The sequence below is a fragment of the Solanum pennellii genome, chromosome 4 (genome assembly GCF_001406875.1).
Source record: "Solanum pennellii chromosome 4, SPENNV200".
NCBI lineage: Eukaryota > Viridiplantae > Streptophyta > Magnoliopsida > Solanales > Solanaceae > Solanum > Solanum pennellii.
Genome location: NC_028640.1, coordinates 73649074 through 73673646, shown reverse-complemented (window position 1 = coordinate 73673646; position 24573 = coordinate 73649074). Strand labels below are relative to the sequence as shown.

Below are 24573 nucleotides of genomic sequence, written 5' to 3'. Positions count from 1 at the left end.
ATATATATATATATATATATATGATGCAATAACATACTCCGCCTTCTCGGATCGATTGACTCATAAATAGAGGTCTGATCAAGCTAAAAATATTATATAATATAGATCGAAAAAAATGTGATGTTATTTGATCGGGCCCAAAAATCCCATAAATATTATGACAAATTTCACATATAGCAAACATAAAATTCATATTTGTATGTTATAGAAAAGTTTGCATAATTGCACTCCATAGCAAACATATAAATGTATAATTCGCAATGCATATACAATTGAAGCGAATTGCATAAAATGAAGTGTATAAAACGAGAAAGAGAAAGAGACTTGGGCAGAGAATTGTATAAAATGAAGTGTATAAAAGAATTGTGTAATTATAAGTGTATAGAACAATTATATACAATTTGAATTTTGTATAAAATGAGAAAGAGAGAAAGACAAAAGAGACTTGGGCAGGGAATATACAATTGAATCGAATTGTATAAAACGAGAAAGAGAGAAATTATATACAATTTGAATTTATATAAAATGAGATAGAGAGAAAATCAAAAGAAACTGGGCATGGAAGTATTTTTATTGTATAATTATAAGTGTATAGGACGAAAATATATGTATTTGCATGTGTATATACAATTTTCTCTGCTTTATACAAACAGAAACGCAATTTATATATTTCGTTTCTGTTTGTATAAGCGAGATAGGTGAGGGTGGCGAGCGAGATTAGGGAGAGGGGGACAAAAATATATGTATTTATGTAATTTTCTCGCTTTATACAAATAGAAGCAGATTTTATACACTTGTGTTTGGTGAGAGGAAGCGAGCTAGAGATGGAGCAAGAGAGGAGAGTGGCGAGCGAGAGTTTGAGGGAGAGAGCTGACTAACAAACAGTTTGTTACGGGACACAATTAACTCAAAAAATGATTATAACAATTAATTGAATTTATTAATTTGCCATTATATATAATTTTTCCTAAATATTATCCTATCAGGCCCAAAAATCCCATGTTAACAACTAAAATTACTACACGCGACTCTTATCCCAAAAATATATGTACGCTAGCCATTGAAAAATAATCATGTGGTGTAAAATTCATTCTACAATTATTGTAAGGTAAAAGCATATCTTATTTTGCAGATTCTATTATTATTATTATTATTATTATTATTGTTATTTGAAAACGAAATATGTTTGGCCAATAAACAGGACCGAATTGACGTTCCAGAACTGAAGGAGATACGGAATCTCACGTTAGAAAAGTGAAACATATGTCCCTATCATCAAACAAGTGGATCTTAAAGATTCCAAATATGTCGGCGGAACATACCCTTCATATTTTATGTAATGATAAATTGGCGGCCCTGTAAAAGCTGTAATTGACAGTTTAGTCCCATTACTTTTTTTGTCCATTTGTTAATCAACGTTTTTCCCGTTAAATTGAAAGATGCCCGTGAGGTTGGAAAAATTATAACTTTTATAATATAAACAACAAAATTAAAAATATTTAATATATTCTTTATTTTCTTAAAATCGAACCAACAAATCAGAAACAGAAGGGAGGGAATCTACTTTGCCCTAATGCAAATATGCGTCATCTTCCACCTTTATAGCCTTTGTGTCTATTCTACTGTAGTAGATTTATTTGGGGTCATTAAAATCTATTGGTTAAATTAAATCAATTTGTCTTCTGTCAAGTTAAGCAAATGACATTATTTAAGACTAGATTATGAATTAAAGAGATTACAAATCAATGATTTTTTCCAATGAAAAGATATTTTATTTCATTAGGGTTATATATTATATGACTAGAAAATTAAGCGATGTCATTTATTTTCAATATGTTCATCATTATTGATCACATCATATAAATATTTTGATTTTCCTTCTATCGAAATAAAACACTTTTTATACATACTTTCTAATTGGACTTTATCAACCATAGTTTTATGACGAATTGAATAGGAAAGCCATGTGCCCATGTTCATGAAGCACGAGTGCACAACATGACTATTACTATTATTAGCAACCAAAATGTTAAAATCTATGTCTAAATGATAGGATTCTAAGTTAATTATATTTATTGTTTTATTATAATATTTATTAATATTATAATATAATGATAAATAATTTAATCATAGTTGTAATGTAATTCTAGTCAATCTTAACTAGTATAATAAATATCAGCGTAGTTGATATAAGTAGTCTAATCATTGTGTGATTCAAACTTTACAGTATACTTATCAGCTTTATTGGACATGTTCCTATAATCAGCTTCTTTTTCTCCAGCCTAAAAAGTACGAAACAATAATAATTTTAAGACATTCTTTGAAAAATTGTTGAAAAGATTAAATTATCGGGGAAAAAAACTTAATTATTGTTTATGAATAATCAGGAGAAGCAAAAAAACGTATTCATAATTTGAATGTATAATTCGTGTAAGTGGCTTAACTTGCGTAAGAAAATAATATAATTTACAACCCTTGTTGCTAATTTTTTGTTATATACATGGATTTATTAATAAAAATATAGACAAACATGGTTATGGCCGTGATGTTAAAGTTGGTTAAAAATTTTTTATATCGCTACAAAAATTTGCAAAAGGCTCTTAGCTATAATCAAGATTAATTTCCATTTTTTCAACCATGGATATATATTCTCCGATCATATTTATTAATCACTTTTCATTTTATATTATGTTTCAGAAATAAAAAATAAGAAGAGAATTTTATTAATGTATCCTTAAAAATTAATTAATACTTTCTTAATTTAATAAGACGTAAAATTAATATAAAACAACAAATTTTAATATAATGATCAATAAATATGATATAAAGAATTTTTAATATAATAATTAATTAATATGAGACGGAATAATATTCGATAAATAATAAAAACTTTTCAAGGATAACGATTAAATCACCTTTAGTTACTTGGTGCGTGGCTTCATATATGCATTCAAAAATTACTAGACTATATTAAGACTTTGATATGGATGAACAATTTTTACGTAAGATAGGGATTATTGATGTGTCTCTGACGTGGCATCTATCTCAATTTTAATTGGATATTATTTGTAACTGAAATATATGACGAAAGACTAATTCCAAGCTATCTAATTAATTTGCCTTCTGATTTGGAGCTTACTCTTCAAGCCAAGCAACTTTAGCCAATAATCGTCCTTATCAAGTGCTCTATCGGATTTGATTAATTCAAACTAATATATACTTTTAAAATAATAAGTCGTATGTTAATTAGTGGGGTGTTAAAAAAGAAATAAATAGTAATCTTAGCATATAATTAATATTTCTTTGATCTGTCTCAATTTATGTGATACTTTTATTTTTGAAAATTAAACCACTTAAGTTTGATTGACAGTTTACTTGCGAAATCTTTTTAATTTCATAATTCAAAAAGTGTCACAGGAACAAAGAGAGTAATTGTGTTAAACGATTTCTCTAATAAAATATTATTAGTAATATATAGATGTTTGGATTCCAGCTTTTACATGAGGCGCCGCCCTATTTTTCTTATTTTAATTTCTTGGCTGCAAGACCAACTTTAAGAGAAAGAAACCCTACTTTGAATTTGCAAAAGTAATCAAATTTAATATGTCCAATATTGACCACCTTCACTGGTTGCATTTTATTGTTTTAATCAATTGAGGGAGGCTAATTTGGTGCAAGAAAAAAACATAAGAAAATGGGTTGGTAAACTTACACTCAATTGGTTCTACTACTTTCTCATTTTGAACCTTAAATTAGAGCCCAATTAATATTAGTTGTAATTTTCATTCTAATTTTGTACAAATTAACAACAAGTATCTGAATATTATACTTCTTTCGAATCAATTTATCTGTCACATCTTTTATTTACACACCTATTAAGAAATTATACATATTTATATTTTTTAGCGTTAAGAGAACTTATATACTAATCTTGTAATATTCTTTCAATATTCTAGCTTGTTAAGTTGTTAGGTAGTTAGTTAGTTAGTTAGTTATATACTAGTTAGTTAAGTAAAGTAGTTAGACTAAGTAGTATACTCTAAAATGTAATTGTATATATAGGTATGTATCCTTGTATGTACAAAGACAGAAAATACAATTCCTCATCATTCTCTCGTCTCTTTAATCTTCTTCCTCTTCTTCTTCTTGAAGCTCCTCAACAGAGCTTCGTTCTTCTTCTTGAAGCTCCTGAACAGAGCTTCTTCACATGGTATCAGAGCCACGGAAGAGTTGAATCTCTGAGTTAGTTTCTTCACAATCTGAAGACAAGAGTTCTAAGAATCTTGAGTTGAAAGTCGAGAGTCTGTCTAAATTCAAAGACTGTTAGCTGTTGAAATTGATCAAATCATACCTTCAACTGGAGATGGAGCTTCAAGTGAAGTTCAACAACAAGTTCCAGTCGCAACTGCTGCCAAAATAGATCACAATCATCCTCTCTTTATACACCCTTCAGATACTCAAGGTTCTGTTCTGATTTCAATTCAATTGTTGGGTTCTGAAAACTATTCTTTGTGGAGCAAATCTTTAAAACTTGTGTTACTAGGAAAGAACAAGTTAGGATTTCTACTTGGAACTTGTAGAAAGGAGATGTATTCTGAATGTTTACATGATGTATGGGATAGATGCAATGCAATTGTTCTTGGATGGATTATGAATACTGTGTCTAAAAGTTTGATTAGTACAGTGATCTATGGATCTGATGCTCATTCAGTGTGGGAAGATCTACGTGAAAGATTTGATAAAGTAAATGCATCTAGGGCCTTTTACCTTCACAAAGAACTAGTTACTATGTCACAAGGAACTTCTTCTGTGTCAATATATTTTTCAAGATTGAGAGAGTTATGGGATGAGGCTGAAACTTTGATTCCTTGTCCTTCATGTGCTTGTCCTGAGTCTAAACAATACATTGAACACTTACAATTTCAAAAATTATGGCAATTTCTGATGGGGCTTAATGAGTCTTATGCTCATGCAAGAAGCCAAATTTTGATGCAGATTCCAGTCCCAAGTGTAAATCAAGCTTATGCTATGATTGTTAATGTTGAGAGTCAAAGAATACATGGTGCAGGAAATACATTTTCATCTGCAGAAGCTGTATCTGAAACAGCATTGATGAGTAATAGAATGTCTCTTAGTTCTTCTCAGTCTGGACATGGTGGATACCACAACAATAATACAACTTCCTCAGGAACTGGAAGGGGAATTTCTAATTTTCAGAATAATGGATATAGAAATAAGGGGTTTGGAGATGGAAGAACTGGTTACACTACAGGAAAGTCTCAACTCTATTGTGAATTCTGTCATTATAAAGGACATACAAAAGAAACTTGTTATAAGCTTCATGGTTATCCAAAGAAGAAAGGAGGAGTATCTTCTTATGCAAATAATGCTGCTTCTGCTGAAAATGAATCTGGAATGGTAGACTCAACTTCAAGATCAAATACTAGAACAAATGAGTCATCTAATGACACTACTTTAGGACAGGGTGTGTCAATGTTTACTCAAGAACAATACTATGAGATATTACAGATGCTGAGAAAAGGGAAGAGTAAGGAAGTGGATACAATGGCCAATGTAGCTACTGCAGGTGTATCTGGAACATCAGGTAATGTTACAGCTCTAATGTCTGACATGTCACATATTAATTGGATTATAGACACTGGTGCTTCTAATCATATGGTTCACAACTTTGGTTTAATGAGTCAGTCTGCAAATCTTGATGTTCAAGGAGGTATGAGAGTTAATTTACCTACTGGTGATCAGGTGTCTATTAGTCATGTTGGTGAATCTTTGATTCTTAAAGACAAAGTAGTAAAGGATGTGTTGTTTGTTCCAGAATTCAAGTATAATCTTCTATCAGTGTCACAACTAACAAAACAGTTGAAGTGTGCAGTAGTGTTTTTTCCTGATTTTTGTATTTTTCAGGATCTCTTCAATGGGAGGGTCCTGGGGATTGGTAAAGAGAATCAAGGATTGTATATCCTCAATACTGCTGCCACAACAAAGCCTTCAAATGATCAAGGTTCTTCTGGAGGATATGCAAAGGAAGCTGTATGTAAAAGGATTAGACCTGTTAGTTTTCATTCTTCTGTTGATTCTGTAAGTAGCTTATGGCATAAAAGACTTGGACATGCTCCTCTCAAAGTGTTAAGTAGGATAAAGGAATTAAACATTGTGTCTATGCATGATCATCATTGTTCTATATGTCCAATTGCCAAGCAATCAAGACTGCCTTTTCCTACTAGTCTTTCTCATTCAAGTTCAGTTTTTGATATTATACATGGTGATGTATGGGGACCCTACAGAGTACCTAACCATGATGGCAAAAGGTATTTTTTAACTCTTGTAGATGATATGTCCAGATATACTTGGATTTTCTTATTACACACTAAGTCAGATACTGTGGTAGTGTTAAAAGAGTTTGTAACTTGGTAAGAAATCAGTTTGGTGTAGGCATTAAGTGTATAAGAACAGACAATGGAACAGAGTTTGTTAATGGTCAAATGGATGATCTATTCAAAGTTAATGGTATTATACATCAAAGTTCATGTGTGTATACTCCTCAACAGAATGGAGTAGTTGAGAGAAAGCATAGGTCCATTCTTAACATGGCAAGAGCACTAAGGTTTCAGGCTGGTGTACCTCTACAGTTTTGGGGATTTTGTGTTACTACTGCAGTATATATACTGAATAGATTACCTACTGTGTTGTTACAAGGACAGAGTGCTTTTGAAAAGTTGTTTGGACAAGCTCCTAGTCTTCAGCATCTTAGAGTGTTTGGAAGTTTATGCTATGCTACAGATCCTAAAGTTTTAGACAAGTTTGCACCTAGAGCTGTTCCAGCTGTGCATATGGGGTATTCTATGAACAAGAAAGGTTATATTTTATATAACTTGGCTTGCAAATCTTTTTTTATAAGCAGAGACACTGTGTTTAAAGAAGATATATTCCCTTTCAAGAGTCTTCAATCATTTCCAGATCATTTGTTTCCTGTTATAGATCTTCAAGATAGCTCATGTACTGAGTCATTTGAATCAGAATCTGATAAAACCTTCATTCCAGGTTTAAATCCTACAACTTCTACACAACCTCAGACTTCCTCTAACATTACAGCACCATTAGTTCCTCTAAGAAGATCCTCTAGACAATCTAAACCACCTATTTGGATGGACTCATATGTGACTCAAAGTGCACAAAGTGCATGTTTGTATCCTATGTCACAGTATGTTACATATTCTAAACTAGCTCCTACATATAGAGCATCTCTTGCTGCATATTCTCTTATTCCTGAACCTCATACATATAAAGAGGCTTGTCAAGATACTCAGTGGGTGAATGCCATGAGAGATGAGATTAATGCTCTAGAAGACAATAATACTTGGTCTATTGTTCCTTTACCTTCAACAAAGGTTCCTATTGGCTGTAAGTGGGTGTTTAAAGTTAAGTATAAAGCATCTGGAGAAGTTGAGAGATATAAAGCCAGGTTAGTAGCAAAAGGATACAATCAAAAGGAAGGCTTAGACTATACTGAGACATTCTCACCAGTAGCTAAAATGGTTACAGTAAGGTCAGTGGTGGCTTTAGCTGCTTCATGTGGCTGGTTTATATTTCAAATGGATGTTCACAATGCATTTCTTCAAGGTGATCTTCCTGAAGAAGTTTATATGCAAATCCCTGAAGGTTTTGCAAACCAGGGGGAGAAAAATATGGTTTGCAAGCTTCATAAGTCCTTGTATGGACTGAAGCAAGCACCAAGGCAATGGAACTTAAAACTAACAGAGGCTTTAGTTGATATGGGATTTTCACAATCTCATTATGATTACTCACTCTTTACTAAGAACATAGGTAAAGATCTTCTAGTCATCTTGGTCTATGTTGATGATCTCCTGGTTACTGGGAGCAGTTTGCATCATATACAACAAATAAGGAAGGAACTACAACAAAGGTTCAGAATGAAAGATCTTGGTGAGCTTAAATATTTTCTTGGAATTGAATTCTCCAGATCTAAAGAAGGTATACTAATGAATCAAAGGAAGTATGCTTTAGGACTTGTGTCTGAGTTGGGATTAGCAGGTTGTAAGCCTTCTTCTACACCCTTGGAGTTTAATCACAAGCTAACTTCTACTGTGTTTGATGAAGTTATTGGAAAAAATACTAATGCAGAAGACTTAATTCTTGATGAGTTTGGGAAATATCAGAGGCTAATAGGAAAGTTACTATACTTAACCATGACTAGACCTGATATAGCTTTTGTTGTACAGGTTCTTAGCCAATATATGCACTCTCCTAAATCATCTCATATGGAAGCTGCACTCAGAGTAGTGAGGTATATAAAAGGTACTGCAGGCCTTGGATTGTTTATGCCAAGTAACAAAAACAATGCAATGGTAGCTTATTGTGACTCTGACTGGGGAGCTTGTGTAGAAACAAGAAGGTCAGTCACTGGTTATATGATTAAACTAGGAGGAGCACTAGTGTCTTGGAAGTCAAAGAAACAAAACACAGTATCAAGGAGCTCTGCAGAAGCTGAATTCAGGAGTATGGCCACTACAGTTGCTGAGATAGTCTGGTTAAAAGGATTGTTCAAAGAGTTAGGAATGAACATAAAGTTGCCAGTGAAAGTATTTTGTGATAACAAAGCTGCTATCCAAATAGCAGCACATCCAATATTCCATGAAAGAACCAAACATTTTGACATAGATTGTCATTTTGTAAGAGAGAAGATACTTGAAGGACTTATTCAGACACAACACTTGGGAACAAGAGAACAACAAGCTGATATACTTACTAAAGGGCTGTGCAAACCTCAACATGAAGAACTAATTGTCAAGCTAGGAATGAAAAATGTATTTTCCAATTCTTAGCTTGAGGGGGAGTGTTAAGAGAACTTATATACTAATCTTGTAATATTCTTTCAATATTCTAGTTTGTTAAGTTNAGTTAGGTAGTTAGTTAGTTAGATACTAGTTAGTTAAGTAAAGTAGTTAGACTAAGTAGTATACTCTAAAATGTAATTGTATATATAGGTATGTATCCTTGTATGTACAAAGACAGAAAATACAATTCCTCATCATTCTCTCGTCTCTTTAATCTTCTTCCTCTTCTTCTTCTTGAAGCTCCTCAACAGAGCTTCGTTCTTCTTCTTGAAGCTCCTGAACAGAGCTTCTTCACATTAGCTTTGATTATTTAAAATGTTAATATCTCTTCAATAAGGATTATGTTTTGATAAAAAGAGAATACATATATATATTCTTTTCACTTTTAAGATTTTATAAATATGAATAATCAGTGTTAATTACTTTAAAAAATAATTATTGCTAAAAGACAAAATAGAAAGAATATACTTCTTTATTTTGAGTTCTTAAAGTAGCAGTGTTGATATTGTATTTTTATCTTACACTGTACTTTAACAGGATATAAAATACATTTTATTTTCATATCTCGAGACTCAAAAAGTTAAAAATGCTACTTATATAGCCAATCAATCCTAGGAATCAAAACTGCAAACTGTTGATAACTTTATTTAATAATATCTTAATTAGAGTATCCATGGGGTATCAAAATAAATACACCAACTAGATCCTCTCATTCCAATAAAGATTCTTTATTATATAGTAGATTCCTTTAAAGAAATAAAAGTATTTCTGTCATACAACAATTTTTAAGTAGATATCTTCTTAAATAATTTGTATAATAGTTGTACATTACCATATAATATTTCTTTATAATCGTTTCACTTAGTTGCTGAATACAATGTACACAAAACTATAGCAAATAGAACGTATTTTAAGTATAAATACATGTTGAAGAAAAAGAAAAAAAACATAAATAGTATTGCAACGTGTACTTGACTCACGTCCTACCCCTAAACATACGCGCCCCCCCACCCCCACAACAATTTGAGGAAAAAAAATTTCGTATGGTATTATATCATACTATATTGTGCTAATGAAATATAATGTATGAATAAATTATGTTAATGTTATTGTTACATAATGTCAGACATCTATAATTTCAATAATAAAAATTTAGAAGAAAAATAAGACACATGATACAATTACTATGAAAAGATAAAATATATTTAATAATTAATAAAATAAAAATAAAATAAAAAGAAAAAATATAAACAAACTAAAATTAAGTTGTCCATTACATAAAATAGATCTTTTCGTCATTACCTAAGTATATTACAATTTTTTAGAAAAGAGTCCTAGTCAAAATACCTTTACAATTTTTCCTTTCTTATATGTCACGTGAGGTTATCTCCAAATAACTAGGAAACGCACGTGACAAAAGAAAAAAAAGCTTTTAAAATTTAAATTCCAGAAAGAATCTCGTGAAATAAAATACACGTGACGTCAGCGAAATTAGTGGTGAGTGGTCGATACTGAGAATTAATTTCACAAAATTTTGGTTGAGAGTAACAGCTCAATTCCGTCAAAAGCAATTAAAATAAATAATTTTCTCTCTATTAAATTTTTACTTGTCACATTTTAAACTTTAAATCGACACATATGTCAAATAAATACTCCTTCCATTTAAAAAATGATGATTTAGTTTGATTTGAAATGGAGTTTAAGAAAAGAAAGAATACTTTTTAATCTTGCTTTTCAAATTAAAGTTATATCAAATGTTCCAAAATGCCCTTCAATCTTGTGATCTTAAACATGATATGTGAAAAGTTAAAGTTAAAATATTGCCAAAACATAAAAGTGGTCATTCTTATTTAATCAGACTAAAAATAAAATATGATCATTCTTTTTTAAAAGAAGGAAGTATTATAAAATAAAGTTAACATTTTAAAATTAAATTATTATTTAATATAAAAATGTTTTTTTAGACTGATTAATTTTTTTTTATTTATAAACTAAGAAATGGATAATAATTAAAAAAAAAAAAAATAGAACCCAAGTAGGATTTGTGCGTCTTTCTCTATATAAAGAAGCCAAAACACAATTTTACAAGCATCAAAACAATTAACAAATTAGAGATAGAAAAGAGGGAGAGCAAAAAAAGGAGTTTAGTGTAGAAATATGGGTGGTTGGGCTATAGCGGTGCACGGTGGCGCTGGTGTGGACCCAAATCTCCCAGATGAACGTCAACAACAAGCTAAACAACTCCTTACTCGTTGCCTAAACATTGGAATCTCCGCTCTTCGCTCTTCTCTACCTGCCATTGATGTCGTTGAACTCGTTGTACGTATCTTTTATCCACTAACATTCAGCTATTAATCGCTTCTATTCGTAAAACAAAAAAAATCAATCTCAGATCTACATTTGTGTGAATTCCATTTTTTTGCATGTCGTTTTTTTTTCTTCTTTGAATTGACGGTTTTGATTCTGGTTGTACAGGTGAGAGAACTTGAAAGTGATCCTCTATTCAATTCGGGTCGTGGATCTGCATTAACTGCAAATGGAACAGTGGAAATGGAGGCGAGCATTATGGACGGCGACGGTAGACGATGCGGCGCCGTTTCTGGTATCTCCACCGTGAAAAACCCAATTTCTCTCGCTCGCCTTGTCATGGATAAATCCCCTCATTCTTACCTCGGTTTTTCCGGCGCCGAAGAATTCGCCAAACAACAGGTAAATAAATTACCAGATTTTTTTTTAAAAAAAATCAATCATTGCAATTGTTAAATCCTAACAATTATTTAATAATGAATTAATTTTTATTTATCAGGGCGTGGAAATGGTAGACAATGAATATTTCATAACTGAGGACAATGTTGGTATGCTGAAGCTAGCCAAAGAGGCTAACACTATTTTGGTATGTTAAAACATGTCATAACATTTGTATATGATAACATAAATTGATTAATTGACAAATTTTATGATTTTTTTCAGTTCGATTACAGAATTCCATTAACTGGATTGGATTCGTGTGCGGCATCCGTTGAAAGCCCAATTCACATGAACGGATTACCGATAAATATTTATGCACCGGAGACGGTCGGATGTGTGGTGGTAGACCGGCAAGGTAGGTGCGCCGCCGGTACATCCACCGGTGGTTTAATGAACAAAATGACCGGTCGGATCGGTGATTCACCGGTGATTGGTGCTGGGACCTACGCCGGTGAGCTTTGTGGGGTGTCATGTACAGGTGAAGGAGAAGCTATCATACGTGGTACCCTAGCACGTGACGTGGCAGCAGTTATGGAATACAAGGAATTGGGTCTTCAAGACGCAGTTAACTTTGTGATTAAGAAGAGATTGGATAAAGGTTTCGCTGGGCTTATTGCTGTGTCTAATAAAGGGGAAGTGGCTTTTGGGTTTAATTGTAATGGAATGTTTAGAGGATGTGCTACTGAAGATGGATTTATGGATGTTGGTATTTGGTAATACAGATTAGAAATTGAGTTTATTAGGCTTTAATTTTCATTTAGCGATGCTCGATAAATAATTACTAGTACCAATGTTTAAGTTTAATTTTGTATTGGGCTTCATAAAGTAATGAACTCCGACGATTTTTCGCATTATGCTATTAATATTAGACGATCTTTATCAACAAAGCAAACATTTTACCATTACAATAACCTTATTCAAGTTGTATTACATGCACTATAAATACAAAAAACAGAGGAAATGATTTATCTCAATTTTTTTTGTTGTGCTCGTCAGTAGCTCTGCCACCGGCACCTGCAGTAGTTTCCTTAGCAGACTCAGCCAAAGAATCACCAGTTTCACGTTTCTGATAGGTTAGAGGAACATGTGTGATTTTCACATCTTCTTTTTGTGGTTCTTCATCTTCATGTCCAGCTGATTTTTTGTAATTTGTAGTATCCACCTTATAAGTCTCTTCTGCACCCTGTAACAAACAACAACATCATCAAATTAAGATAAAAACACACTAGGAATTAAATTATGATGAAAACAGAGTTTGTGAGTGATTTCGTAACCTTTGAAGTGGCCATGTTTTTTTTTTTCAATGAGTTATAGCTTAAGGTGTTTTGAATTTTACGAATGTTGTATAAATATAGGTAGGTTTATGATTTGATGAGATCAAATGGATAAACAAAAAATATAATGGTACAAGGCAAGGACACGTTTTATATGTTAAAGATGCGTAATGGCTAGGTACAGTTGGTTGAATTAATAATATGTTATGAAAATTTGACACGTATGAATCAACTTGGCACATAGTCATCCTTTACAACACAAATTGTGTAGTTAAGGTCAATTTGTTAGGCGTTTTAAGGATTGGAAGTTTAACTTTGAATTGAAAATTGTATTTGGACATGTTATTAGGTTTGCATCAATCAATAATTTTTTCATAATGTTTGTTTACATTGAGTTTTTTGGGCTAATATTTTGCCTTTATTTTGATACTATGCGGAATTGCCTGTTGATGCAAGGAATAAGGGCTATTAGTCTTTTCGAAAACTGCTGCTAAGATTCAAAATTACATAGATTTCTCTCTTTTAGTGTGGGGGCATTAGTAATACTCGATATCCATATCAAGAATATTTCACAAATGGATATTTGGCCAAGTAAAAGGAATAGGACGAGGCGTTCCCATTCAAAACTTGGAATATAGCAAAACGTTTAACATTGTGGTAACAAAGTTCATTTTGTAAAAGAATAATACAAAGGATTGGGAAAAAGTTCTAAGAGAATATATTAGAAGGGAAAAAATTTAAGAAATTATAAGTATTCGACGATGTAAAATTGTTTAGGCTCAAAAAAGCATGTGCAAACATATGACCAAGTTGAACTTGTGCTGATGTTGTGAGATGAATGCCATCTGAACCTATTTCGAGTCCCTTAGCATCAATCTTTATTACATTTGAGATGTTGATTGCCAATTGAGCTGCTCTTACTTCTTCTATATATGGCCCTTTAAATGGTTTTTTAGGATAGGGTATGATAACCTGACATAAAATTAAATAATAAAGTGAAATACGAATATATTAATAATCAATGACACAATTCAACACTGAAAATGCCAACAAACTAGTAGCTCTATCACATGATCGACTAGACTTTTGAGTTTAACCTATTCTATTTGGTCTATATAACAATCATCATTTAAAGATACGTGTTAAAAATAAGATAAAAAACTCCAAAAACATGAGTTCAATAGAATCCAAATGATCACATCACAAATTATGTGAATTAATTACCTGGAAAATGGGAAGATTAGATGAATTCAAATCACTACGCAAATCATGAATAAATTTCTCCAAATTGATCTTATAATCTTTGTATTCATTTCCTCCTTTTACATCACTTTCACCATGATACCATAATAACCCCCTAATAATTCCACCACTTTTTTCAGCAATTTTTGCTCTTTTAACCAATTCATCATAAGGATGAGTCCCAATTCTCCATTTATCCAAACTAGTTCCTCCTCTAGCACAAGGTACCAAACCAATTACACCAAAATTCGAGTCTTTTTTAAGAATTTCATTAGCAAATGCCATTCCAGGACCAAGTCCACAACTCGATAAACAATCGATCCCATAATTTAGAGGCTCGTGTGCTTCTTCCCATTTTTGAGCTACGTTTAATCGTATAATTTTATGATTTGGTTTACATTCTTTAGGCACAAATCCATTCCAAACTTTAGTAACATTTCCTCCAACAATCTTTTTAATGACTCCGCCACGTCCTGCCATGTTGCTTTGTCCTGCTAATAGGAAAACTTGTACTTTTTTCATGACACTATTTGTAGTGTTACATTCCTTCACTCTTTTTGGACTCATTAACCAACATAAGTTTGAGACAAGTAAAAGAAATGTTAACATCAAAATTATTTCATCATTTTTGTGCTTCAACATATTGTGGTGGTGAATCACTTTGGAGGTAAACTTGAAATAACTCAAAGAAAAGGTGTTTTTTTTTTGTTTTATATTATTGATGAGAAAGTAGCTTTTATTTTCTTCTTTTTTTTTTGTTTAAGAGGATTAATGTAATTATACCCAAGTTCTATGTATAATGCAATTCTTATATTATCTTACTTCCTTTTCTTTAATTTCATTTTAGTGAGTGCACTTAATCTCAACACTTCTTTCAATAATGAGTGAATGAAATGCATAGACAGAATACTTTCTTTAAAAAGATAAAAGATAGAAAAAGAGATAACGAAATCTTTTAAAAACAATGTTAGGATGGATTCATTGCATTTATTATCTTCTAGAATATAAAACTATTGAACATGAGGAGATTAAATAAAGATTTTTAAAACGTTCATAAAAAAAATGTATATATTTGTTTTTTTTTAATTATTTACTTTAAATATGGTTGTGAGCCATTAATGTAGGGTTAGGCTTCTTTTTTTTTTTTTTTTGTGGGGTTAGGCTTCACCCCTAACGTTTACCAAGAAATAAGTACGAGTTCGTGGCGGTGTTTGGTGGATGTTAATCGTTAACGTGTGATTGATAAATAAAGATTGATTTTTTTAGCAAAGTATAAAATATATCGTCAAATATATAATAAGATTCCACAAACTCATAAGAACAATTACGCAACTACCTAACAAATATATATAGAAGGAATAGCCTATACTGTTTTTCTTACTTTAGTTTTGAATTAATTGATTAGTCCAAGTTAGACAAAAAAAAAAAAAAAGAGTATTGCTAAATCTAATCTTCTATTCCACGCACTGTAGCATACAATGAAATAAAACAATCTCATCATTTGTTTGACATCTTGATGGTCTTTCTCTCGATATCAATACTCTAGAAATGAAAAAGGCTCAAAAATATTTTTAAATTATCGAAAAAAGTTGATCACATTTATGTTTAAATTATATTTAGGTTTAAAATTATGCTTCCGCTCAAAATATTGGATCACACTTACTCTTCTGAAAGTATATTAAGTGTCACGTGAACGCCACACAAATGCCAAACATTTCTCAATTCCACATAGACTAATAAGATCACTAATATCTAATTTTCCCCTTATTTCTTTTAAGATACGAGTTCATCTACTTCTCCTCATTTCCCCGTTTCCCTTATAAATGATTTCACCCCATCCCTTTTCACTCATTTCGTAAGAAACGCCTTCACAAATTTCTTCATTTCGTGACTGGCAGCCTCTGCAGGCAGATTACGATATCTTATTATTCGATATCAATTTGTTATAAATAAGATCAAGATTTAATATCAAGAAATGGAATAATGTACACAAGAAAATTGGACGAATTGAGACCATAACTATACGATTTTTCAAATGAAGATTCCGACACTGTTTCGAAATCTATTTCAACTTCGAAATCCAGCCACAAAATGAAGAAATCTGTGAAATCGTTTCTTACGAAATGAAGGGAAGTGCTGAAATCGTTTCTATGAACAATGGAGAAATGAGGGGAAAATTAGCGGAAATGAGTGAAATCCTATCTTAAGAGAAATGAGGGTGAAATTAAATATTAGGGATCTTATAATTCTACATGGAAGTGAGAAATGTTTAGTGTGATCTCTCCACGTGACACTTAACATACTTCTATTAACTAGAAGGGTAATTGTAATCCAATACTTTGACGCGGAGGGTAGTTTTGAGCTGGAATATAATTTAAGGATAAATCTGAGCTATATTCGATAGTTAAAAGGTAATTTTGAGCCTTTTTCATTCTAGAAATCAATTTGTACTGAAGTTTTCTCTATATATCAATTGAAATCACTTTATTTTGGACGTGATACTCTAAACCTTAACTACTAAACCTTTGGTATATATAGTACATAATTTTATATATCAACATCTTAATTCCTTGAGAATGGTCGATTAAAAATGAGTTACTACAACGTTTTATGCTCTTTTAGAGAGCTTTATGAAAACCTTAACTAGTATAGTATGTTAGATAATGTTCAATCTTTTTTGAAATTGTTATTTAATTACACAAACATTTTTATTATAAATTACTAATGTAATTTATAGTTTGAAATTATTACATATTGTCTCTCTAATTAATAATGTCGTACAAAATTTCAAGTCAAATACACCTCCCCTTCAGATTTCAGGTCGATTACATATATCAAAAATACTAAATACATATATCTTTGACATAAAATATATACATTTTGATATACAAATACATAGGGAGGGTGAGAGTCGAGTGACAGGAGAGCGACTCAATTGACATATCTAATTATGGCCTTATTTGACATGAATATCTCAAAAATCTTTTTCCTGATGATCTTCAAATTATCAATCACATTCAGTTTTACCTTTCCTGCTTAATTGAGATAGACAAATCAACTATTTGACTTAGAAATAGAAAATTGACATAGAAATACTTCAATAATTTTGCGCGCATGAGGAGATTATCCCAAGTCCATTTGTGTAATTTTTAGTAGATTTGTATAGTTTTGTGGGTCTTCAAATAATTGATTATATCAAAAGTTTGAGAAATATTAATTCTTACATATAAAATTTCTCAATTGAAGAAAAGACGAAGGCGGATTTTTTTTCTTTTAAATAAAATATTTATGTTTATTGGTACCTGTCATTGACATTATTCTCTAGATTAATATACTATCAATAGATTCAGAATTCAAACATAAATACATATCATTGGTAGTTTGATTTCTCTATGACTAATGAATGTGAATATCAATCCATCAATAAAGAAATCAATAAAATTTAAAACAAACACATTTTTTATGAAAATAATATGAAAGTTTATTTAAAACCTAGTTATACAAAAATCAACAGAAAAATCTAAGAGAATATATTAAAAGGGAAAAACTTGTGGAAACTAAAAGTTGTAAAATTGCTTAGGCTAAAAAAAGCATGAGCAAACATATGACCAAGTTGAATTTGTGCTGGTGTAGTTAGATGAATTCCATCTGAACCAATTTCTAGTCCCTCAGCATCAAATTTTATCACATTTGAGAAGTTAATTCCCAATTGAGCTGCTCTCACCACTTCTATATACGGCCCTTCAAATGGTTTTTTCGGGTACGGTAGGATGGCCTGTCATATAAATTTTAAATAACAAACAAGTTTAATATTTATATATTGACGTTAGAAGAATTATTAACGCATAAATAAATTATTCATAAAGTAATTAACTAGCTATCAAAATACAAACTACGTAAATAGGAGTAAGATACACGTCAAGTGTATATAACTTAAATTTATATACCATATTTTTGCATTAAAGAGAAAGCTATACAAAGGTAAACTTTCAAATGTTCGAAAACTTTAAAAGTTGAGTTGAGACACAAATTATCATACAACAAATCACCACCAAGGCTAATGGTCTATAATCTAGTAATATTCAAAAACATGAATTCATGATTTTAAGTTTACACTTTTAGGTTGGAATTAATTACATAATAGATTAAGAACATATTACTTGTATTATCAAGTGAATCTTGTTAACACAAAAATAACGTCTTGCTTAAAGCTACTGAATCTGCCGAACCTATAGTCTTACGCACACAACACATGCTAGTTCAATTCTCACTTCTCACCCTTCCCCTTTTCTCCTTCATGATCCCCCAATATTACAAAACTAAAAACTAATAAACTCACAAATGATAGATGAAACATAATATCATCAAAAAAATTAAAATAAGAAACATGTTTACCAGCAAAATTGGGAGATTAGGAGAATTCAAATCACTACGCAAATCATTGACAAATTTCTCAAATTTGATCTTGTATGAACTTGATCCATTATTTGTTCTTATATCACCCTCACCATGATACCATAATAACCCCCTAATAATTCCTCCATCTTTTAAAGCTAATTTTGCTCTTTTAATTAAATCATCATAAGCGTAAGATCCACGATTCCATCGGTACAAACCAGTTCCTCCTCTAGCACATGGTACTAAACCAATCACTCCAAAATTCGAGTCTCTTTTAAGAATTTCATTAGCAAATGCCATTCCAGGACCAAGTCCACAACTCGATAAACAATCGATCCCATAATTTAGAGGCTCATGTGCTTCTTCCCATTTTTGAGCTGCGTTAAATCGTATAATTTTAGGATTTTGTTTACATTCTTCAGGCACGAAACCATCCCAAATTTCGGTTACATTTCCTCCAACAACTTTTCTACTGATTCCACCGCGCCCTGACATGTTGCTTTGCCCTGCTAATAGGAAAATTTGTAGATTTTTCTTGTTACATTTTGTAACAGTTTTTGGACTCATTAACCAAAATAAGTTTGAGACAAGTAAAAGAAATGTTAAGATCAAAATTATTTCATCACTTTTGTGCTTCAACATGTTGTAATGAAAGGTGAAATTGGAATAAACAAAACAAATATAATACAATTGTAATTTTTTCTTTAGAAGGATTTGGAATATGCACATGTTCTATGTATACAATGTTATTATTGTGACATTATTTTACTTCCTTTTTTAGTTAGTGCACTTAATCTCATCACTTCCATTAGTTTTAATGAAATGCATAGCTTAAAAAATGGTGATAGCTAAAGTATAGAGGGGAAAAAAGATCAACGAATATCCTTTCAATCATGTAGGGGGTGAATTAAGGTTATACTAGAATGGATTCATTGCATTTATCAGCTTCCGAAATAAATGAATTATGTCAGATTTATCTGTCGTGCTTTTCTTTTACACGTCTCTTAAAAAAAATATTAATTAGGAGAGTTTTTTGATTATTTCAACCTCATTACATATTTACTCTAATATTTTCACGTATTTGTAATCTTCAAGAACAATCACTAAAAGTGATCAAAGAAACATTTTCTTAATAAATTTGCCGGTTATCCCTTTTTCATATAGTTGTTTATCATACATCTTATTTACTTGTCTTACAATTGATGGAACCATTAGACTATGCTCTAACAATCCCTCTGGAAGAATCTGATTATTATTTTTTTGAGAAAACATTTAATCATGTCTTAAATTTTGTAAGTTATATTGTCTAATATAATTTTTGTAAGATTGAGTAATGTACGAGCGAAAAGTGGACTTGAGTATAATATTGGTCCAAAGAGTAGTTCTCTAAGGACTATATTTGCAAAACTTTTTAAAATGGGGACAAAATTTTAAAAAATAGCCAATTCAGTTGGCAAAATTTAAAAAATAGCCAATTCAACCTGTCCTCTAGAATCCCATGGGCCAAAAGGCCCATTCATCAAGCATTTGAGTGATCTTGTTAGTCACATCGCACTAAAGACTCAAACGTAGATCTAAAATTAGAGGAGAGATAGTTGAACGATTTCTCTCTTTTCCAGGGGAGAGCATGGTTTTATTTGGATCACCTTTTTTGCTTCCACTTCTCTTGACAATACTATTAATATTTTTCTAGTATAATCTACATAAATCACATAGTATTGAGAGCTAACGATAGTTTTCCTACTATTTATGAAATTATAAGAATTTCTCAAAATTTATGAAATTCAGATGCATCACTAGACTTTCGGATAACGTAAAACTTACCCGCATCAAGTGTTTACACCAAGCCCACACAAGTAAGTTTTTTCCTTCCGGATACATAGGAGAAGTATCAAAGAGGGAATATGACATTCGAAGACATCGAGGAGGAATGTATTAGAAAGGAAATGCATGTATCCATGACTCACGAGAGAAGGGATGTAACAGAGAGGAGAGAGATGTATCCAAGAGAAAAATATGATGCATCAGCAAGAAAAAAGTGATATATCCAAGAGGTGATTTTTGAACTTTTTTTTAATAGTACAAAATTTTAGAAATAATGGCAAAAATAAGAGGTGTATTTAAGTAATTTTCTTATTTTTCTAGCTTTATTATTTTATTTTTCTTGAACCGAACGTCTAAAAAAAAAAAAAGAAGTAGTCAATTGAAGGGGCGGTGCCCATCATTCCAAACGAAAAATCATTCGAAAAATAATGGACCGACGCCATCTGTTGGTAGTTGAATACCCGTCCAACTTTGTGAAATGAAAACGAAACGGGTCATTATTGCGGGCCCAAATATGTATTGGGCCCTCTTAAAAGAGAATAATTGGACAAATATTACAACCAGATGGCCCATTATCAAGAAAAAATACAAAAAACATACCAAAACCCCTATAAAAGTCAATATCCACTTGCCTCCAAATAAATATTGATATATGGAATTATGTGAAGGCAAGATGATAAGATTTTTAGTCCTTTAAAGCTGTCAAAGTAACAATTTGCTAAAAATTTCTAAAAAAATCAACATATCAATGTCACTTCCAATTCTACTCTTGCAAACTCATGGCCCATTTTTGTTTGTCCCAAATCAGTTCTCCAACTACCTATCATTTCCAAAAATAAACTTCTATATGTTCGGTGTTTATACTAAATTAATAAGTATAACAATTTGTTCTAAGAAGTACTTTCTAAAACCGCGCTCTAACTCTATCCTTGTGGCTCAAATTTGAGGACAAGAAGAAATTTTTACCATTCAACAAAATCTTTGATGGCCTCTTTTTTTTAATTTCAGAATTTATAAGCAGTTTGACACAGAACATTTAATAATATATATATTACAATTTTTCAAAGTTTCTATAATTCAATTTATTGGATTTACTAGGGGTAAATAGTTGGAGTAAAATATGTAGTAGTGACCTAACTACCACCACTAGAAGCCAAGTCTGACCAAGTCAAACACGTAGGTATTTCACATTCATTTTTCTTTATTGCTTCGTTGTATTCTCCAATTTAATTAAAATTGGTCAAACCTACAATCCATATTGAGTGAAGTATTTAATCCTTACCCCTTTTTTTATTGGTCGTTGTGGGTCGGGAAAAACTTTATATTATAAGGTAAAACGCCACTAATCAAAATTGTTCATACTTTGAATCTGAAATTTTAAATATTTATTATAATTAAAAAATATTTATAATTCGTATTGATATTATATTAAAAATAAATTTTAGTGATAATTAATTAACGGTAATAATTTTACTGTTGCTAAATATATATTTTAGCAGGAATTAGCATTTTTATATATGTCTTAAAATTTTTTAGCAACATCAAATTTAACGATACTTAACTCAGACAGACTTTAACACTTTAATTAATATGTCCATTGATTATCGCAAAAAGATATTTTTATTATAAATATGATGATGTTCGATTATATCCAACAAACTCATGAACAACAAATAGAACCATTGCTTTGCTAAGCTACTTCTAATATTTTTAGACAAAAGATTGTGATGCATCTAATTTTGTTTGTTTCTATCAAAAATCTTTAGCAAATATTTAATCTTTAAAATAATCCCACTAGAGCTCTTGCAAGTTGTAACAAACTTTGTTGACTATTTATATACTTTTTTTTTTCTCATGCATGGTATATAAATTAATCAAAATTATATTTTTTAAAAAGCCACAAGTTGGGACCTTGGGTTAAAATAGTAAAAGACGGAAAGACCTAAAAAAATTTAAATAAATTATGGTTGCGGCTGTGAACGGCGGATTCCGTCAACTACAGCCGTTTCTTGCGAGTTTTCCTTTTTGTTTTTACAAAAAAAATAAATTTAGATTACATTAATATAATTGATGGGGCCAATTTTATTCTTTTTTTTTTCTTATTAGTAATAATATGTTACTTGAAGACGTAGGAAAAGCTAAAAAAATAAAGGCAATTATCCCACGAGAAACATGCCGTTCACACACATTTCTTCATGTCACTTTCGTAAATAGGTTGAACAATAGAAATATCAAATATATATATTTCGTAGCGGACCTAGGATTGTCAGGGTGTCAATAGTTGTAATATTGTCAGGGTGTCAAAAGTTGTAATAAAAGTATAATTATGAGTCCACAGAAGTATAATCTAACAAATGAGGTCTCAAAAGGGTGACAATACGTAGACATGTATTTCTTTATAAATAGGTTGAACAATTTTTAATTTAAAAAAAAATGAAAGAAAAAATATCAAATATGAGAACGGGGCATTCCGAGAATCGAACTCGGGACCTCTCGCACCCAAAGCGAGAATCATACCACTAGACCAAATGCCCTCGTGTTTTTATTGTAACATATGATTTGTTATATATTATTGATTATTAGTTGATCTTCTTTAAAATAATCACTACTAAAATTAAGGATAAGATAGTAAAACACTTTTTCTTTTTAAAAGATATCTGTTTTTATGATGAATATGTTGTTACAATGACGGAATTAGGATTCTTTTTGAATTTTATGGTGACTTGTTAAGCGGTAATAATTAGGTTCTAAATTTAATATTTTATACATTTTTCATGAATTTATTAATATCAATTTAGGTGAATTTTTATTTATAGTCACTTAAAAAAAGCTTAAGTATGGTCCCTTGTTATAGTTTGCTAATTACGATTCGTAGTTACATGTTAGAGGGAGGAGAGAGGGCAGAGAAAAGAGAGAAGAATTGTATATGTATATGTGTCGAATTGTACATGTAAATTTGTCAAATAATTGTTTAAATGTAACTGATACATATATTTCTTTGTATACCTTGCGAGCGAGTGGGAGAGGGAGGAGAGAGGGCAGAGGTAGAGAGAGACGAGCTATACATGTATATATGTGGGAATATATATGTAAGTGATATACATATATATTTGTATGTCTGCCGAGCGAGATTGTAGAGGAAGGAGATAGGACAGAGAGTGGTGAAAGGCTAATTGCATTTATATATCTGTCCTATAATTGCATATGTATATGTATGATTTGTATTTGTATATTTATATAAAAAAAAAAGATGCGAGAGAGGAGACAAATGATATAACTATAGCTAAAATTATATCATAAATTATATTAACTAAATAAATAGTATATATTTACTTATCTACTTAATTTGTTTTGTAAATTTATTAGATTCAACGTGATACGTAAATTACTAGCTCTCTGTCCTGTGAGACAAAATTAAAAAAGGTAAGCCAATATAAACACGAAGAAGCTGCACAAATAACACACACATAGGAGAATAAAACTTTTGGAAGATAAAGCTATGAAAAAAATATTCTTTCGTAATATGGATTAGAACAACAAAAAGTGTCGTTCTATTCAATGAGTTAGGTACTTTTAAATAATGTGAAAAACTGTCACCAACGTGGTGCTACAAAAGTAAAAAAAAATAAATACTTTTATCATTAACTAAATATACCGAGTTTGAAATTTGAAAATAAAATTTTCAAAAATATACACATTAAACTCTTTCGTAATGAACTTTTAACATCATAAATTAAATTTATTAGTTGTTTCAATAATTTTATAGCTTGAATATAAATTAATCCGTCAGTAAATTTCACATATCAAATTATTAGTGAGCTATAAAACTCTTTATGAAATTTCATGTGCTTTTGCTTCACATATAAGAAATGAAAAAGTGTGTTGATAAGTATTATTAATAGCGCATATCTTCACCTTTTTTTCCACTCCCTCTTTCCACCTACTCTCCGTTCAAAATTGAGTTCACTTTTAAATAATAATAATTAAAAAAACGTTTTCAACTATTTTTTTCCCTAACCATGATACAAAAAGATCAATTATTCAACTTCCTATTTGTCATGGTTCGAAAATGCTATATCATTAGGAAAAGTTTCGTTACACATTCTTTTACTTACTAACTAAAGATTATAAATAAACGCTCCCTCAAAAAGCTTGACAAGATTATCACTTTCTTTTTCTCTCTCTTTTTTTTTAAATATAAATAAATCACT

The 24573-nt window shown here is 30.9% G+C and overlaps 4 protein-coding genes and 1 non-coding gene across 5 annotated transcripts; 2 read left to right on the top strand and 3 right to left on the bottom strand.

Moving 5' to 3' along the window:
* The first annotated feature begins 4157 nt into the window (after positions 1 to 4157).
* On the top strand, positions 4158 to 6036 carry LOC114076733. The gene is made up of 2 exons (XM_027916065.1): positions 4158 to 5605; positions 5926 to 6036. The coding sequence occupies exons 1-2, from the start codon at positions 4588 to 4590 to the stop codon at positions 5958 to 5960; spliced, it is 1053 nt and encodes a 350-aa protein (XP_027771866.1). The 5' UTR covers positions 4158 to 4587; the 3' UTR covers positions 5961 to 6036.
* A 4923-nt stretch (positions 6037 to 10959) lies between these two features.
* On the top strand, positions 10960 to 12540 carry LOC107016092 (probable isoaspartyl peptidase/L-asparaginase 2). Its single transcript, XM_015216575.2, has 4 exons — positions 10960 to 11195; positions 11352 to 11585; positions 11683 to 11769; positions 11847 to 12540. The coding sequence occupies exons 1-4, from the start codon at positions 11034 to 11036 to the stop codon at positions 12339 to 12341; spliced, it is 978 nt and encodes a 325-aa protein (XP_015072061.1). The 5' UTR covers positions 10960 to 11033; the 3' UTR covers positions 12342 to 12540.
* On the bottom strand, positions 12519 to 14917 carry LOC107016093 (probable carbohydrate esterase At4g34215). The gene is made up of 3 exons (XM_027916067.1): positions 14123 to 14917; positions 12899 to 13870; positions 12519 to 12807 (listed from the first exon to the last, which is right to left on the bottom strand). Exons 1-2 carry the CDS (start codon positions 14780 to 14782, stop codon positions 13607 to 13609), a joined length of 924 nt encoding a protein of 307 aa, XP_027771868.1. The 5' UTR covers positions 14783 to 14917; the 3' UTR covers positions 12519 to 12807; positions 12899 to 13606.
* A 2743-nt stretch (positions 14918 to 17660) lies between these two features.
* On the bottom strand, positions 17661 to 19180 carry LOC107017528 (probable carbohydrate esterase At4g34215). Its single transcript, XM_015217714.1, has 2 exons — positions 18536 to 19180; positions 17661 to 17915 (listed from the first exon to the last, which is right to left on the bottom strand). Exons 1-2 carry the CDS (start codon positions 19178 to 19180, stop codon positions 17661 to 17663), a joined length of 900 nt encoding a protein of 299 aa, XP_015073200.1.
* Positions 19181 to 22824: 3644 nt separating this feature from the next.
* TRNAP-UGG lies at positions 22825 to 22896 on the bottom strand. Its single transcript has one exon. It is a non-coding gene; the product is annotated as a tRNA-Pro (tRNA).
* Between the last annotated feature and the right edge of the window lie 1677 nt (positions 22897 to 24573).